Here is a 15,984-nt window from a genome sequence, read left to right as displayed (position 1 = left end):
CGTGAGGCTTTCCATTGACTGTCACTACAACTAACCAACGTTTTGTTTATTTTGTGCTACAGTGGGTCGTGACGCTTCCGTTCACAGCTTCAAAGTGGACAAGAGACAGTCATTTTCTCGCTCGTAGAAGCATGAAAAAGTGGGCTTGTGCTTGGCAATGAATTTTGACCGACACGCTTGCTTCCGGCCGGAGCAGCAGACGCGACAACTCGCCGTTTGTAGGCTGCCGGCCGATGGCGGTATCCCTCGCGAACGGCAAGATATTTACCTGCCGTAGAGAGGATCGGTCCAGGAACGATTCTTGAGGCGATTTTTGTTGCTGAATACGAGCATGGCCACGCCGGCTCGCCGTGCAGAGCGGAATCGGAACATTATTTTTCGACGAGTTCGCACTGACGCAATGCAGTCGATTGGCTCGTCGGTCGTGCAACGGGCGGCGCGCCGGCAGGAAGCCGCGTCCACTTGAGGCACCTCTTACGCGACGTATGTAGTACATACGTTCCAAGTTTCCAACGTTCTGCCGTTCCGCTGGTGGATGCACCGCCACGGCATCGATCTTTGCCATTCCTGCCGCGGCCGTGCCTGTCGCCGAGCGTAGGCTTAACTGGATTGGGCGGAGCTTGCAACCTTGGGGAGTAAAGTGGTAGTATTTAATCACGTGATCTTCAGGTTGGTTCCAGATCACGTGGTTTTAAACTCTCAATAGATGGTTTTTGGTCACGTGATCTAAAACTCCGTACGTCGTAAAGCCGGCTCATGACATCCTTTTACTACGTTTCTCAGAGGTGGTAGTAAAACGATGTAATGTAACGCATTTTACTGCCCTATGCCAGAGTAATTTTCTGGTGCAAGGTAGTCTTCAAAGCTCATGAGCCGCAAAAACCCCAATGTCGGCTAACTTTTGTTTACAGTGCCCAGGCCGAATGGTGCGCGTTGAAATCTCCCAGAAGCACGAGTTGTGCATGCTTTGCAGCTTTATATGCTTTGCCTATTAGCGTAGCTACTGCTAGGCTTTTATCCCTAGCGGGGCTATAAACATTCAGAATGTAGAGCATTTGGTCCGATCGTCGTTTTGGCAGGATTTCAACGAAGATGTATGACACCGCCGTGAATTCCAGGTTTAATTGGTTGGCGGTCAGATTTCTGTTCACCATGATCGCCGTGGCCGGAGAGATATCTGGAGCGGTAATTTCGTTGTAAGCCGCAAAACCTGATAATTTTGCCGCTATCCCAGTTTCCTGAAGGGCAACTATGTCAGGTTTGGTTTGGTGATTTTGAAGCGTGTATTCTAGAGACCTGCGTTTACGGCGGAAGCCCCTGCAATTCCACTGCCAGATTACGATTGGTGCTTTGGCCATCACGTTTGTTTTTGCGGTTCCATGCACGGTGAAACCGTGCTAGGTGTTTTTGTGAGCACTCCGGAAGCGCGTTGAGCCACAGAATCGCGTAGCATGTTTGGTTCTGGCGATGGTGCAGGCGAAGTTACCACCTGAGGCTGAAGGTAAGGTTGCGGTTGGGATTGGGGTTGTGCCGCGGTTAATCCAATGTGGGACATAACTGCAGTCATGGCGGAGCTAAGAGCGGCAACGCTCTCTACCAGCTGTTTGTTTTGGGCGGCTTGCTGAGCAACCATACTCTCAATCACGCGTTCCAGTTTTGAAATTCGGGGGTCCGGCGCGGCGACACTCTCGACGGGTACTGCGGCGGGGCCTTCCGCCTTCCGTTTAGTGCGGCGCGCACTATCTACCTCCATGTCGTTTTCTGCATCCGCTCCACGCTTAACACAAGCCACGATCTCGCTCGCGTTTTTTTTGTGCTGGGGGTATTACTAGAAGTATGTCCGGATGCCTCGCATGGTAAATGTATGACAGACAGAGCAGTCTAATTGCTTAGGTATGTGTTCGTGGAGGTGATGAAGTCGTGGCTGTTGCATTGTCGTCATTCCGGTTCTACCATCCTACTCTCATCATTCCATCGTCGTCACGCCATCCGCGTGACACCGTCGTTACGCATTCGTTAGACCGCCGTCGTGATGCCATTGTGATCGTTTCATTGTCGTCACTCCAACTTCGTCATGTGACTCTCGTCATGCCGCCATATTCTTGCCATCGTCGTTAAGCAGGCTTCCTAATACACTGGTTGTCCCGCCATTGTCAGCATACACTCGTCGTCATCCTGTTGTCCTTAGAACGTTGTCCAGCCATCGCCGTCATTGTGAGGTCGTCAGAGTCTTTGCCATGCATTCGTTGTTATATCATTGCTATAATTGCTTCGCCGTCGTTTCATTGTCGTCATTCTAACTTTCTCACACAACTATCGTGGTGCTGTCGTCGCCACGCAGCCGTTGCCATATGATTGTTATCATGCCGTCGTCTTCGCACTGGCATTTTACTTTCGTCGTTCCATCGACGTGAATCCTTTGTCAGTCTATCATAATTATGCTATCGTCATTTGACCATGAATATGCGTCCGTTGTATGCCATTGTCGTCATTCAGTCGCCGTCTATAGCCGTTATCATGGACTTGTTGCCATAAAATCGTCGTCATGCCGTCACAGTGTGCCATCATTGTCATTCCACCTACGTCATCCGACTCTCGTCATGCTGTTGTTGGCACGCCATCATTGTCAGAGAGGCTTTGTGGTACAGTCGCTGGGCTGTTTCATGTGAGTACTAAGGTGAGCGCTGGTACCTTTTTCAATGCTTTTGCGAAGGGCTCACGCGTAATTACTGCCGTAAATAGGCCATTTTGTCGACGACCAGGGAGCTCCAGAGGTCATTGGGGGGGGCCTTGGTGACGCGCAAGGAACTTTTGTTGTAAATGTGTCTTAGAGCCCTCTCCCGCGCCTCAGCCGTGGACATACAACATACATGTTGTAAACCGCGCCACAATGAGGCGCGGCAAACAGCAGCAGCAGCAGCAGATGATAAGTAGAAAGATGAGGCAAAGAAAGATTGGCTTTAAAACTGTCACCTGTCCTGGTGAGGCTTCCTTAGCCCCTAGGAGTTTGTTAATCTTCTTGACGTCGTCCGAGGGAGCGACGAGCATTGATGTGCCAGTGTCGGCGATTGCTTGGCAGCCCCCCTTGCAGAAGGTGGCCTTGTCATCCACACTCACTCTGGTGAGAAAAAAGAGAAATGAACTATTTAAAAAGCATAATATAGTTTGTAGTTAAGTAAACTGCATACGTTAATCTCTGTACCTCTAATATCAGACTACCGGACAAACAAATTTGGAGGACGCTTACGATTCGCCTTTAAGAGTGGAACGCGATAGCACTCAAAGATCCCTGGCTGCTTTTCACGTTTCCCGGCAATTGGAGCGTATGTAACAGTAATGTTTACCGGGAAACGCTGGCCGCGAACGCTATGGACGGTGGCGGGGTTTCTCCCAGAAACGCGGCCTCTTTCTTTCGTGAGCTGCGATGCGGCGGAAGCGAGCGCCAGCTAGAGATATTCGACAAGGTCGGCAATGCTCGGCCAGCAGCATGCATTTGCACCGTCATGCGATAAGAGCCGCATACTCAGACACCTACACCAGGCATAACGCCCTGTCGAGGGCCAGCCTCGCTGCAGCCGACCTTCATCATCCATCGCACACTTGAGAGCAGCACAATAACAGTGTGCAAGCGCCCCGTCACATGCTAGTTTTTCATATTTCGCAGGATTTCTCTAGAACACGGAAGAAAGGATCACGTGAGATATCTCGTGTTGGAAACATTTATTCAGAGGTTTCAGAAGGTGCTCTACAACTTTGCGTATCACACTTGGGATCTGCAGCCAATACTTTAAAAGTTCAATAAATAAACATAACTTATGCATCAGATAAGGGGAAATTAAAAAACAGCCTGTGTAACTCTAGGCCGGTACCAACATTATGCATTTTGTTCAACTCGCGTCCGGAGTGCCTTTCATGTTTAAAATTTTGGCTGAACTCATGCGGGACAACCTCTATATCCTCCGCGTGGCGTCGAAAGTGTTTGTATTGCATTCCCTGCTTTCTGTTAGCGCTAAGAACATTTTTATAAATGAACATGGCCTTGTATCAGAGTGGTTGAAAGAAACAAACTTGGTAAAACTTATGAGCCATGCTTCCAGGCTGGAACATAGTAGCGACCAGTAAGACACTCTATACTTCGACTTAAGTAAAGCATTTGATCTGTTGTTAAGGCCAAGGTGAAATAATATGACGTAAGTTTTCGTATACCTCGCTACGCGCCTTTGAAGTAGCATACTATAATTCAGTAACCTATGCTAATATCTTGTCTGCCGTCATCTGCCACGCTCAAATAAGTCCCTCAAAATGTTCCCAAGCTCACTCAAACATTGCACATTGGCTTTCATAAGAAGCACGTTAGTTCGGAATCGGAGATTTATGAACTTATATATATATATATATATATATATATATATGAGCGATTGGCAAGTATGCTGGTGTCCTATCTGACGAATCTCATTTTTGAGTTTCTGCAGGAAATTTGTTCTGCATTCAGTTTCATACTCGATCATTTGCTGAAATTTTGTGTATAAGCTAATCGGTCGTTTAACTCCACTTGATCCACTCTGCTACTTATTTTTGAATACACAATATCATCGGCGAATAGGCGAATTTGAACGGAGAGATGAACGGAGACATGAATATCATTGGTGTAGACTAGGAACAGAAGAAGCACCAGCACTGAGCCCTGCGGTACACCAAAAAAAAAAAACAAAGAACGTTAAGGTAATGAGACATACAGTCGTTCAAAGCTAAGCGCTGCTTTCCATTATCGAGGTAATTCTTTATCCATGAGAATGAGCTCTCGTACCACTGACAGAATAATTATTCGGTCCGCATAGTGAAGGACATCAATAACCATTCAGAAATCCATGAATATTGCATCTATTTGGCTTCTGTTACTTACTACATTAGCCATTTCATTAATTATTTCAGCTACTTCAGGCATTGCCTCTTCAGTCATGGTGTCCACATTTGTGGACCCGACCAATTTTTGCCCTTTCTGTGCAGTGGTAACAAGGAATAGAGCACAAACATTAAGCTTAGGGTAAATTGAACATTCCCCCAACCCAAATTACTGCCAAGTTACTTCTGGGTGGTATGTATCGTTACAGAGTACAGCTTTGGTGAAGGCACTACCGTGTTTTACGTGACGTTTGACGTTGTTCATGTCGGTAGCAACTTCGAAATATTTTTTTTATTTTTTTAAATGCTTGCCGCCGATGAATAACTTGTGCATGAAATTACAGTGGGTGATTCAACCCTTTCCATGAAGAAACGTAGCGTGACTGACCTCACAATATAAAATATTTAGTTACTCCGTAATTATAAAATGCTCAATGAGTCATTCTACATTCGTGATTTGTTTTCAGTGGAGTCGCAAGTACCCTGGCGTAAAATTATCTGTGCTTCACACAAGTACCAACAGCGCATCATAATTCGTGACTGAAGGGGATAGCAGATAAATATGAACGGCAGGCATACTGCCGGCTGTAAATAGGAGATTGGAGTGGCGTAATTTCTCGAGTAAAATGAGCACGAAGTTGAACTGTAATTTAACCGGAAGTCCAGTTGCTGAGCGTTATTACAAACCACGATTTCGGTGTTAAATAATGGATCTTCTCATTGGCTTGTAGTAATTTCATTCGCACACGACTACAGACAGAACTAAATCCAAATCTTTTATTCTGGACGCGAACTGCTGCAACCGTTTGAATATTAGGGAGTTTTAGTGTTGGGGACGCAAGCGGCTTGCGTACGCAAGAACTAGGGGCGACGTTACTGCGCATGCGCAGAGCGCTACGTCTACTTGCGTCCTTGGGTTGTTGGAGCGGCCGAAAACATCGCTGCCCCTAAGAGGTCACGTTACCCACGTGACTCTTGCGATGTAGGAGAACTTACGAGCAGCTAGCGGGTAGATAATCTAATAAATCTTCCGCCAAGTGTCGACAGACGTCGTTTTTATGTGTGTTAGAGAGGTTTAGCGTGTCTGGTATTCGGATAAACGCAGTTGGGGTGTTGGGGCGGAGCCATAAACGGGAGCGTCCTGCTTGGTGCATCTACCTGGCGGCGCAAAGCTCAAATCGACAAAAGCAGCTAATATTGCTGTAACCAAGTCTATTCTACTTCGCTGCTGGTGTAAACTATCGGCACTGGCTCAACTGTGTTGCTGCCAAAAATTTATACCCGCAGCAAAGTAAAATACACTTGGTTACTGCAATATTAGCTGTTTTTGTCTGTTTGAGCTTTGCGCCACCAGGTGGCAGCACCATGCAGGCCGCTCTAGTTCGTGGCTCCGCCCCAACGCCCCAGCCTGCGTTTACCCGATTCCGGGACGCTGTAAACCTCTCTATTAACTGCTTCTAATAAAAAGAGTTTAATGTACTTCATATGCTTCATTTCATATTTTATAACATGATAACGCAGCAACGATCAGACGTTGGTGGTGCTTCGAGCGCATGCGACCTCATTGCGGTTTGCGTTTGGGGCCGCTAACCTATAACACGTTTCTGCTTGCGTACGCAAACGCAAACGCACCCAAGCGCTTGGGGCCCCAACGCCTTGCGTCCCCAATACTAAAACTCTCTATTGAAGAGAAAAAAGAAGCGTAGTCCCGCTGATGTTTGACACTGCACTGAATAGGATGGATATTGCTGAGTGTTACAACTGAAGAGGTGCAGCCATTTGCGCAATGTTATTTTTCGGGAACAAACTCTTCAAACAGTGATTACCAGACCATTACATATTCCCTAACAAGTAGTCAATTACTTGTCGTTTTTCCAAGAATGCGCCAAGTATAACAGCCTGCCGCAGCGGGTTTCTTCAGTACTCAATAAACATGGGTCCAAGAATCCAGTAAGTAAAGGTTAATTAACCGATTTCCGTTAACGAAATGGTTATTACAGCTACGCCTTTATTTATCGTTCACCGCACGAAAGGTAAGAGGAGTGAGGAAAATATCTTGCGACCTATAAATATTTATAATCTTTTTGTTTTTCTAATGAAATCAATCCGCTACAAAGTGAGTATCTTGGTTTATAACCAAACACGAATTTGCCTATATCTGATCACTGATATAGACCAATATTACGTGTATGTTACGTCACACTTTTTTGTTCCTCCGGAGGTAAGAAACAAAACATATAGATGGTGGCAGTGTTAATCAACACCCTAGCTTTTAAGGTATGAGCTGCTAAACATGTGGCGTAGTATATAATAAATGCGGTGGCTGGCACCCCAACGCCAGTATTCAATGAGATATTCAGATTCGTGCTTCTTGAACCAGATCTCTTTCTTTTTTTTGACATGTTGCCTACGGCGTCACTATACACCCAAAGGTGCAAATTGCCCGAAAAGCGATGATAAGTGGGGGTATAGGCTATTGCTAAGCGTTGTGCATAGGCACACGGAGAAATTACTTCGATTCACTTCATCACTTCGAATCACTTCACTATGGGAGGACTCGCTAAGTGGCATACATTTAACTCCGCAGTGTGTTCTCCCCTACGCTTTACGGTCGCAACTTAGGCTACGCATCATCGAAACCTAGGAAGTCATTGGCTCACCCGTCCATGTTGAACTGCCAGTAACCCTTCTTCGTCACTGGCAGATAGGTGATGTCTCCCTTGTAGTACGCCTCGTCGATGCCTCCGAACACTACTTCACCTCCGTTGGGGTCTGCGACGTTGCGGTCCAGATAGAAGGCAAACACGGGCTTCTCGACTACGCCTTGCTCCAGCATGCCATCGAATACGGGCTGTACACCGAGAACTGCGGCCTGTGGGTAGCCCAGGCCCAAGATGCCGTCGAACTTTGCAACGACGAAGCTTTCGCTGTCCTCATCTGTAATTTCAGCGAACGTCTGGCCCTTGACGCCAACTTTGCCCAAGCTGAAGGTGTCCGAGCTCAATTCGCCCTTCACGCTACCACTCCCGTACTCGATCTCGAAGTGGGTTCCGTTCTTGACGTATGTGCTCGACTCGTTGCTGTAATACTTGTGGTGCACACCTGGGCAAATGAAGACAGGAACGAAGCAAGTCGCAGGGCATCGAAATCAGACCACTGAGCCACTATGATCACTTCTTGAGCAAGGATCAATGGTGATTTTGGTTTTACAGAGAAGTTGAGGGGGCGCAGCTAGGAGGCCACCAGCGACTTCTCCTGGGCTGTCAATTACTCTTGTAGTTGACTCTCATTGCTGCTCACAGTCACACCTGTTCTTTGTTCGGGCTACGTTGGGATTCGTTGAATGATCTTGTATTTGTGTCCCTCTTGCGGGTCTTCTCTAAAAGTTGAGCTAAGAGGTTCAGTTGCTGCGCAACAGCTGCGCTTGCTAATTCGCCGCGCACGATGTTGTTTAGTCCTTCGTGTATATATATATATATATATATATATATATATATATATATATATATATATATATATATATATATATATATATATATATATATTAGGTGCTCTGACTCGAACGATGAAGTGATCGGAAAGTTTAGCACATCCGCGAATTACTTTCAAGGGCTTTTATTTATGTTTCATATGTTGAGCTGCTCATGCCGTGTGTTTAAGCGAACACTTTGAAATTTGTTTTAAAGGCTGCCTGTGCCAGGTAGCACAATTCTAGTTCGTGACCTGGTCTACTCGAAGAAATGGACATTACTTGCCACAAGATTGAAATGCATAATCGACTAATTAACAAAAATACTAGTTCAGTTTTTAACTAGTTTACTTATGGCCCGTATTGTAATTTATAAGCTCCAGCCATGGAGTTCACAAGGCAGTTGGAACGAATTCTCAGGATGACACCAATTTCGGGATATTCCCGAACTTTGCGGAGAAATGCATTGGCGTTCAATTTACTTTCTTATGTAAACTTCGTTTTATGCATTGATGCACAAGAATAATGGGAACGCCAATGCATTGCTTCGCAAAGCTCGGTAATCCATGTCTCATAACTTGTGTCATCCTCAGGATTCGTTCAAAGTGGATCCCCCTTGCGAACTCCCCGAATAGAATTTGTAAGTTGCAATACGGTCCAAAAGGTAATTAGTTAAGAACTTAATCAGTATTTTTTGTTAATTAGTCTATTATACTTTTCATTTTTTTTTGCAAGTAATGTGTTCCTCTTCGAATAGACAAGCTCATCAACTAGAATTGCGCTATGTGCCGCAGACAACATTAAAATACTTTTGAAAGTGTTCGCTGAAGCACCTTGTATAAAAGTTTTTAGTCCCGGCTTTTAACTGCGCTTTCACCGGTTTCAATTTATTAGTTTTAATACAGCTCATGCGGCCTACAGCTTTGCTGCGCTTAATAGTTGGCAGAGGCAACAGCACTGTCAGTAACGTAGCGGAGCGTCCTAAATCGTGACCGTGCGAAAGATACATGGCCGTGCCTAATATATGTCTGTCTAAGTGAGGAAAGACAAGTACTTTAGAAAATTTCCTACGAAAACAAAGAAGGTCAATTGTGCGATAAGAAGTATTTTTTTGAAAATTATAGGCCTGTTTTCGAACGAGCTTGACGGGAGTGATATGCAGCGAAGCAATTAATGTGTAATATCTTTCAATGCCACTGGTAAATTGCAGAAATGAGTAAGTGAATGAGTGAAACTATGTATACATCAACAACCAAAGCTGCTATTTCAATTAGGAGACATATATACTATTAGTAAGCAGTGTTTAGTGCTGCTATAGATAGCAAGAAGCGACGCAAACTGCAAGGTAAGGACAAAAGAGGCGCATCATCGACTGCGCTGCGTAGTCAAAAAAATTTACGCAGAAACTCCTTTGACAGTTGTCTAAGTATGCTAAGCATGAATTGTGCCACTTGATCATCTCCGCGCAGTCCACTATAATTATCAATGTTATGTAACTTGCTCAAACCCCTATAAACCCTACTCAACCATCATTGGTGATTCCCTTATCTGTTCGATAGCGTTCGTGATAAGGAAGGTTTAATTAAGATAGCGCTCATTACGGCGCTCGACCGGGACCATTATTGTTAACTAAGGTGAAGGTATTTTGCCGCAATTAGTTTGGACATATTTAATTCACGTACTCGAATATTCTACCTTTGGTGTTAATGAAATGAATTAGGGCTAATTTATCGAAGCTGCAGTGAAGCCACAGCTACATTTGTTGAGGGGATGTGAAATGCTTTATTCATGACTCGGATGCTAGTTTCCAGGTTTTTCTTTATTGAAACGTATGATGTTCTGTGTGTTGTATAGGTGATTTCAATAAATGTATGCACTGTTCCCTTCACTTTGCTGAGTGCTTGCTGCCTCTTCTTTAAGTGGCTATGAGCCATTGCATTTTTTCGCTTGCTTACGGGGGTATGGGCCATTGCTTAACCAGGTATGAGCCAATCAATGCCTTGCGTGACGGACAAATGTCCCGTTGCGTAGGCATAGACATGTTTAGGCATTGAAAACAGCCACACTTACATGGACTGACCTGGGGTCAGGTCTGCAGAGGATGCATGCAGATACGTGCTTTGAGGCGTTATCGAATTAAAGGCCTGTAATGCTGATTGGCTCCTGACAGCCCGGTTGTGCAGATTAAACGCTTTAATTAAATAATTAAAATGTTGGGTTCTTCGTGTCAAAATCACGATCGGATTATAAGGCACGTAATTGTGGGCAATTTCGGATTAATTTGGACCACCTGAAGATCTTCAACGCGCCACCAATGCATGGGACATGGGCGTCCTTGCATTCCGCGCCCACAGAAATGCGGCCGCCGCGGCCAGAATTTGATCCCTCGAGCTCGTGCTTAGCAGTGCAACACCACCGCCGTTAAGCCACCACGGCGAGTAAGCGATTTACGAGGCTGTACTTGCTCCATGTGCATTCCTGTCGCTTCAACAGTAGCTGTTGACTGCACAATGTTCGCCAGCTTTAGATAGGCGCATATCAGGTGGTCACGAGAGACATGATTCAAGACATCAAGTAGATCAGACAAATTGCAGACAGAGGGAATCACTTATTGTAGAAAGGCGGTGACATTGACTTCCGAAACATTATATGTATGTTCGCCTATTTCTGAATTGTTTGACGTTCTGACACCATAAATGCCGATGAAGAAGTAAAAGGAGTCCGATGGGCACACCAAGTTTATTTGTTTCTTCCCTCCCGTGTATTGCGACCTCTTCCATACGTCAGATCTTTCCTACTTATTCTAACTAAACTTACAGCTAACGAACCGAAAGGTTTACCATGAGTTCCGCCAGGAAACCAGCAATTCAACTGCCTTCTCTGCCTCCGCGTTCAAGAACACACTTTCCGAGAGACGAAAATATTGAAAGCTGTTCGCCGCCTTCGTGGCGGCATGGGAACGAACCAACATAGCGTGCTCGTACAATGCGCATTCATGAAAGTCATCTTCAGGTTGAAGAGGGGCATATTTGCAAATTTATTCGTATGCTTCCACCGACCGTAACGAATCGCCTTTTTTTCTTGCTCTTTGTATAGTGCATATGTAATATAAAGAAATAAAATATGATATTGTCTTTCGTTGCGTTGTATCGTGTTCTATAGTTTACTCACGACAAGCAGCAGTGCTCGCTGGACACTTGCTGGAGGGCACCCAGAGGTTTGACGAGCCTGTGTCGAAGAGGACCGCGAAGACTTGAGGAGGGCTGCCAAGTGTGATGTTGCCGTAGTACTGGACCTGCGCAAGATTGGACAAGGAGCCATATGGAACGCGTTTTACCGAAAGCTTTCTTGGTTATGCCAATCGCTAATTAGTAGGTAAGAGACGAACGGTATCCATGCGGGTGATGACATGGCCCACTTCTCTTATCCAAGCTAAATAAAGCCACAAGTTTGCGTTTTCTTTTTCTAGTAACATTTACAATCGTTCTTATATCATTTTCACAGCAATTCAGAGGCATATGCCTGTTCGTTCCCCCGACAGGCACCAGTTGTTCATAGAAACGTATCTGAACACTTCCGGAGGTTTAAGGTTATTGTGTGCTTTATAACCAATTGTGAATGTGACAGTAAATTATAAAAGTAAGCTTGTTTCTAAGATATCCCGACCGTTTAAAAGTACACACCGCTACATGTTATGTGCTGCTACACCATCTCGCATAGCGTTTCACTGCTTGCGACACCATACTGTGTAGTCATTCGAGACGGATGTGCATACGTGCGCGTCGCGTGTGCTGTTCCGCGTGCGACGCCTGATCGTGCTCCTCCGCGAAGCACGTGAGTAGTGGCACGTCTTATTTCTTCACCGTATGTGCGTATGACCTGCGTAAAGCTGTCCTAGCATTTGTACACTTCAGATGAATCAACTTGCAGTCGTAGTTACGTATGTTTCGCAACCCAACACTTTTTAAACTGTTTTGAAGGTGAACCTCACCCGGCGAAATCACTTTTTCATCGAGCAGCTTTATATGTAACTGCGTAGAAAGAACCCAACCGGCCGTGTGTGGTCCCCATATCGGCTTTAGTGGGGGCAGAGTCTCAGGTCACCTTTCCCTAGTAAGATACAACACAAGCGTTACGCCGTGTCCCCCTTCTCTTGATATCGAAGGCCATGAGAGCAGTTTCATCGCCTGTGACGATGCAGTTCTGTTGCGAACCACACAGTTACCGTTGCCTATCTGTAGCTTTGGACTGTAGCAGTGCATTATGTGTAATGTGCTTTATTCTGACGCTATATGGCTTTAATTTCCAATGCGACGTATTGACGCTGTCGTCAAAATACGGGCAACTGCATTATTTTGCACAATGAGATGTCTATATATATTGGTCCTGACCGATATAGGCCTTCCAGCAGAGGTGTGCATAGCCGCCGGGTGGTTTCTCACACAACAAATCGCACAATTGTTAAGCTTTCGTCCAGTAGTTATTGCTGTTGTCCAGTTTGAGCGCTGTGGTTGTAAACATAAATAAGGGTAGACTAATTTTTTTCTATTTGTTTATTGCATACCTGGCACAATGCAAAGGGTGTGTCCCCCTTCTTATGTATATATTACGTTCCAGACAGAGCACGTGTGTAGAGCTTTTATCTTTAGAAGGCGTTGCCTGCACTCGCTTTTCAGTGTGACACAGCCTCCTTATCAACCACGGACCATATGGGCGACAAACGAACTTGCACAACTACTTCGGGCTACATCACGCCCTTGCGATAAAGTGCTGAGCAAGCATGCCTCTCAAAGTCGTATTTGGTATTTGTTCCGTTCTCTTTTCGAGAGCAGGTTATCGTTATCACGTGCACACAGCACCAGTACGCAAGCAACGTAAAGAGCAGAGTTCCCGGAGCTCTTAGAGTGCTCTACAACGATGAGTTCAAAGCGAGAACAACGCCCAACTTGTTTGCTGTCCTTAAGAGAAAGCTTTAGCTCAGGGGCTCTTATCTAAATATACGGGAAAGGAAAAAATGTTTTGCTCGGCAACCAGTGCACCAAATCTGATGAGATTTATTGCGTATAAAGATAAAGAACCTCGGGATTACTGGTAGCAAATTTCGAATTAAGGTCATCAATTTTCCAATTATGATTGACAGAAATCACACTTTTACAGAAAACAAAACTATCAAGTTTCCAGCTCTGTGGCTGAGTATTAAAAAGATATCACAGTTCTGTAAATTGCAAGTAATAGAGCATCATAAGAAGACATAAGTGATGCATCAAACAGGGCTCTTAAATTTACCACTAATATTTGAGTAAGACTTTATTGCAATACTCTTGTGAAGAACGTAACAAATTTCCGTAAGATACAAGTTGATATATCAAATCTTCCCGCTTTGAATGCGCTAACGAATGCAGTTTACGCAACTGCGATATCTGTCCTTCGTGCAGAGTTCTGAACTTGAAAACTTTGTGCTCCTGCTTTCTTTCAATAATAATATTTGGGTTCTTACGTGCCAAAACAACTTTCTGATTATGAGGCACGCCGTAGTGGAGGACTCCGGAAATTTCGACCACCTGGGGTTCTTTAACGAGCACCTAAATCTAAGCACACGGGTGTTTTCGCATTTCGCCCCCATCGAAATGCGGCCGCCGTGGCCGGGATTCGATCCCGCGACCTCGTGCTCAGCAGCCCAACACCATAGCCATGCTTTCTTTCAAGATTATCAATGTTTGAAAAGTGCTTTTAATGATGCAGCCTTTAAATAACAATTTTGCTTGCAACAGTCACTAGAACTTAACTTCCTCTCCCAAATGCAGCGAATTTCATTGAAATCGGCACAGTGGTTATCTCAGAACAAGATTTCTGCGCTTAACATGCATTTGTATAGGCGACATCGCAGCTGAGCCTGAGCTAAAGTTTCCTGACAGTTCACAGAAACGCGCTAATGCAGAGAGAAAACGAACACATTCGACACCATGGGCTGCGCTCCTTTCGTCTTTGTCTTTAGCGCGTTTTATTGAGCCAACAGTTACATAGACAATCCTGGGGCATTTTTTCACGTCGCCGTTATCATCCCTATAAAATCGAAAGGTGAAAACGCCATCGCCGCGCGTCATATGCTGTATGCGCGAGTGAAAGCACACGAGGGAGCCGGCGTTCGCGGCTCAACCTGGCGTGCACGAAGGAGAAAGCGGAGATCAAATGGGCCGTCTTCCGTAGAGCGAAAGGCGGTGGAGGGGGGTCGGCGTTCTGCGCTGGCAGCAACTGCGCGTTTCATGACTGGGCAGTGTACTTACAATTGCTAGTAGGTACAGTGGGGCATGGCACTTGCGGAGACGCCAGACGTTTGCACGCATGCGCGAGTAAGAGCGGGTGCGAGAGAGGGAACGTGGGGCCTTTTGCTCCTTGAATATATGCGTCAGCCTAGGCACTACGCAGGAGTTTCATCATCATCATCAGCAGCAGCAGCCTGGTTACGCCCACTGCAGGGCAGGGGCCTCTCCCATTCTTCTCCAACAGCCCCGGTCATGTACTAATTGTGGCCATCTTGTCCCTGCAAACTTCTTCATCTCATCCGCCCACTTAACTTTCTGCCACCCCCTGCTACGCTTCCCTTCCCTTGTAATCCAGTCCGTAACCCTTAATGACCGTCGCTTATCTTCCCTCCTCAGTACATTTACTGCCGATGCCCATTTCTTTTTCTTGATTTCAACTAAGATGTCATTAACTCGCGTTTGTTCCCTCACCCAATCTGCTCTTTTCTTATCCCTTAAAGTTACACCCATCATTCTTCATTCCATAGCTCGTTGCGTCGTCCTCGGTTTAAGTAGAACCCTTTTCGTAAGCCTCCAGGTTTCTGCCCCGTACATGAACACTGGTAAGACACAGCTGTTATACACTTTTCTCTTGAGGGATAACCGCAACCTGCTGTTCATGATCTGAGAATGCCTGCCGAACGCACCGCAGACCATTCTTATTCTTCTGATTATTTCAGTCTCATGATCAGGATCCGCGGTGACTACCGGCCCTAAGTAGATGTATTCCCTTACCACTTCCAGTGCCTCGCTACCTATCCTAAATTTCTGCCATATTCCGAGACAGTTAAACATTACTTTAGTTTTCTGCAGAATAATTTTTAGACCCACCCTTCTGCTTTGCCTCTCCAAGTCAGTGAGCATGCATTGCAGTTGGTTCGCTAGGTTACTAAGCAAGGCAATATCATCAGCGAATCGCAAGCTAGTAAGGTATTCTCCATTAACTCTTATCCCCAATTCTTCCCAATCCAGGTCTCTCAATACCTCCTGTAAACACGCTGGGAATAGCATTGGAGAGATCGCATCTCCATGCCTGGCTCCTTTCTTTATTGGGATTTTGTTGATTTCTTTGTGTAAGACTACGGTGGCTGGTGGAGCTGCTGTAGATACCTTTCAGTATTTTTACATACGGCTCGTCTACACCCTGATTCCGTAATGCCTCCATGACTGCTGAGGTTTCGACTGAATCAAACGCTTTCTCGTAATCAATGAAAGCTATATATAAGGGTTGGTTATATTCCGCAAATTTTTCTATTACCTGATTGATAGTGTGAATAAGATCTATTGTTGAGTAGCCTTTACGGAATCCTG

General features: G+C 45.4%; 1 protein-coding gene across 1 annotated transcript in view; it reads right to left on the bottom strand.

Annotated features, from left to right (window-relative positions):
* LOC135904276 (cathepsin D-like) overlaps positions 1–15,984 on the bottom strand; it is a 45,914-nt gene that overhangs the window by 21,589 nt on the left and 8,341 nt on the right. The window contains exons 3-5 of the mRNA XM_065434902.1: positions 11,543–11,666; positions 7,563–8,004; positions 2,974–3,118 (exon numbers count right to left, since the gene is read on the bottom strand). Of these exons, the coding sequence (XP_065290974.1) occupies positions 2,974–3,118; positions 7,563–8,004; positions 11,543–11,666 (711 nt within the window). The remainder of the gene's footprint in view (positions 1–2,973; positions 3,119–7,562; positions 8,005–11,542; positions 11,667–15,984) is intronic.

This window comes from Dermacentor albipictus, chromosome 2 (assembly GCF_038994185.2).
Source record: "Dermacentor albipictus isolate Rhodes 1998 colony chromosome 2, USDA_Dalb.pri_finalv2, whole genome shotgun sequence".
NCBI lineage: Eukaryota > Metazoa > Arthropoda > Arachnida > Ixodida > Ixodidae > Dermacentor > Dermacentor albipictus.
The sequence above is the reverse complement of the archived record's forward strand: the minus strand, read 5'-3'. Positions and strand labels throughout refer to the sequence as shown.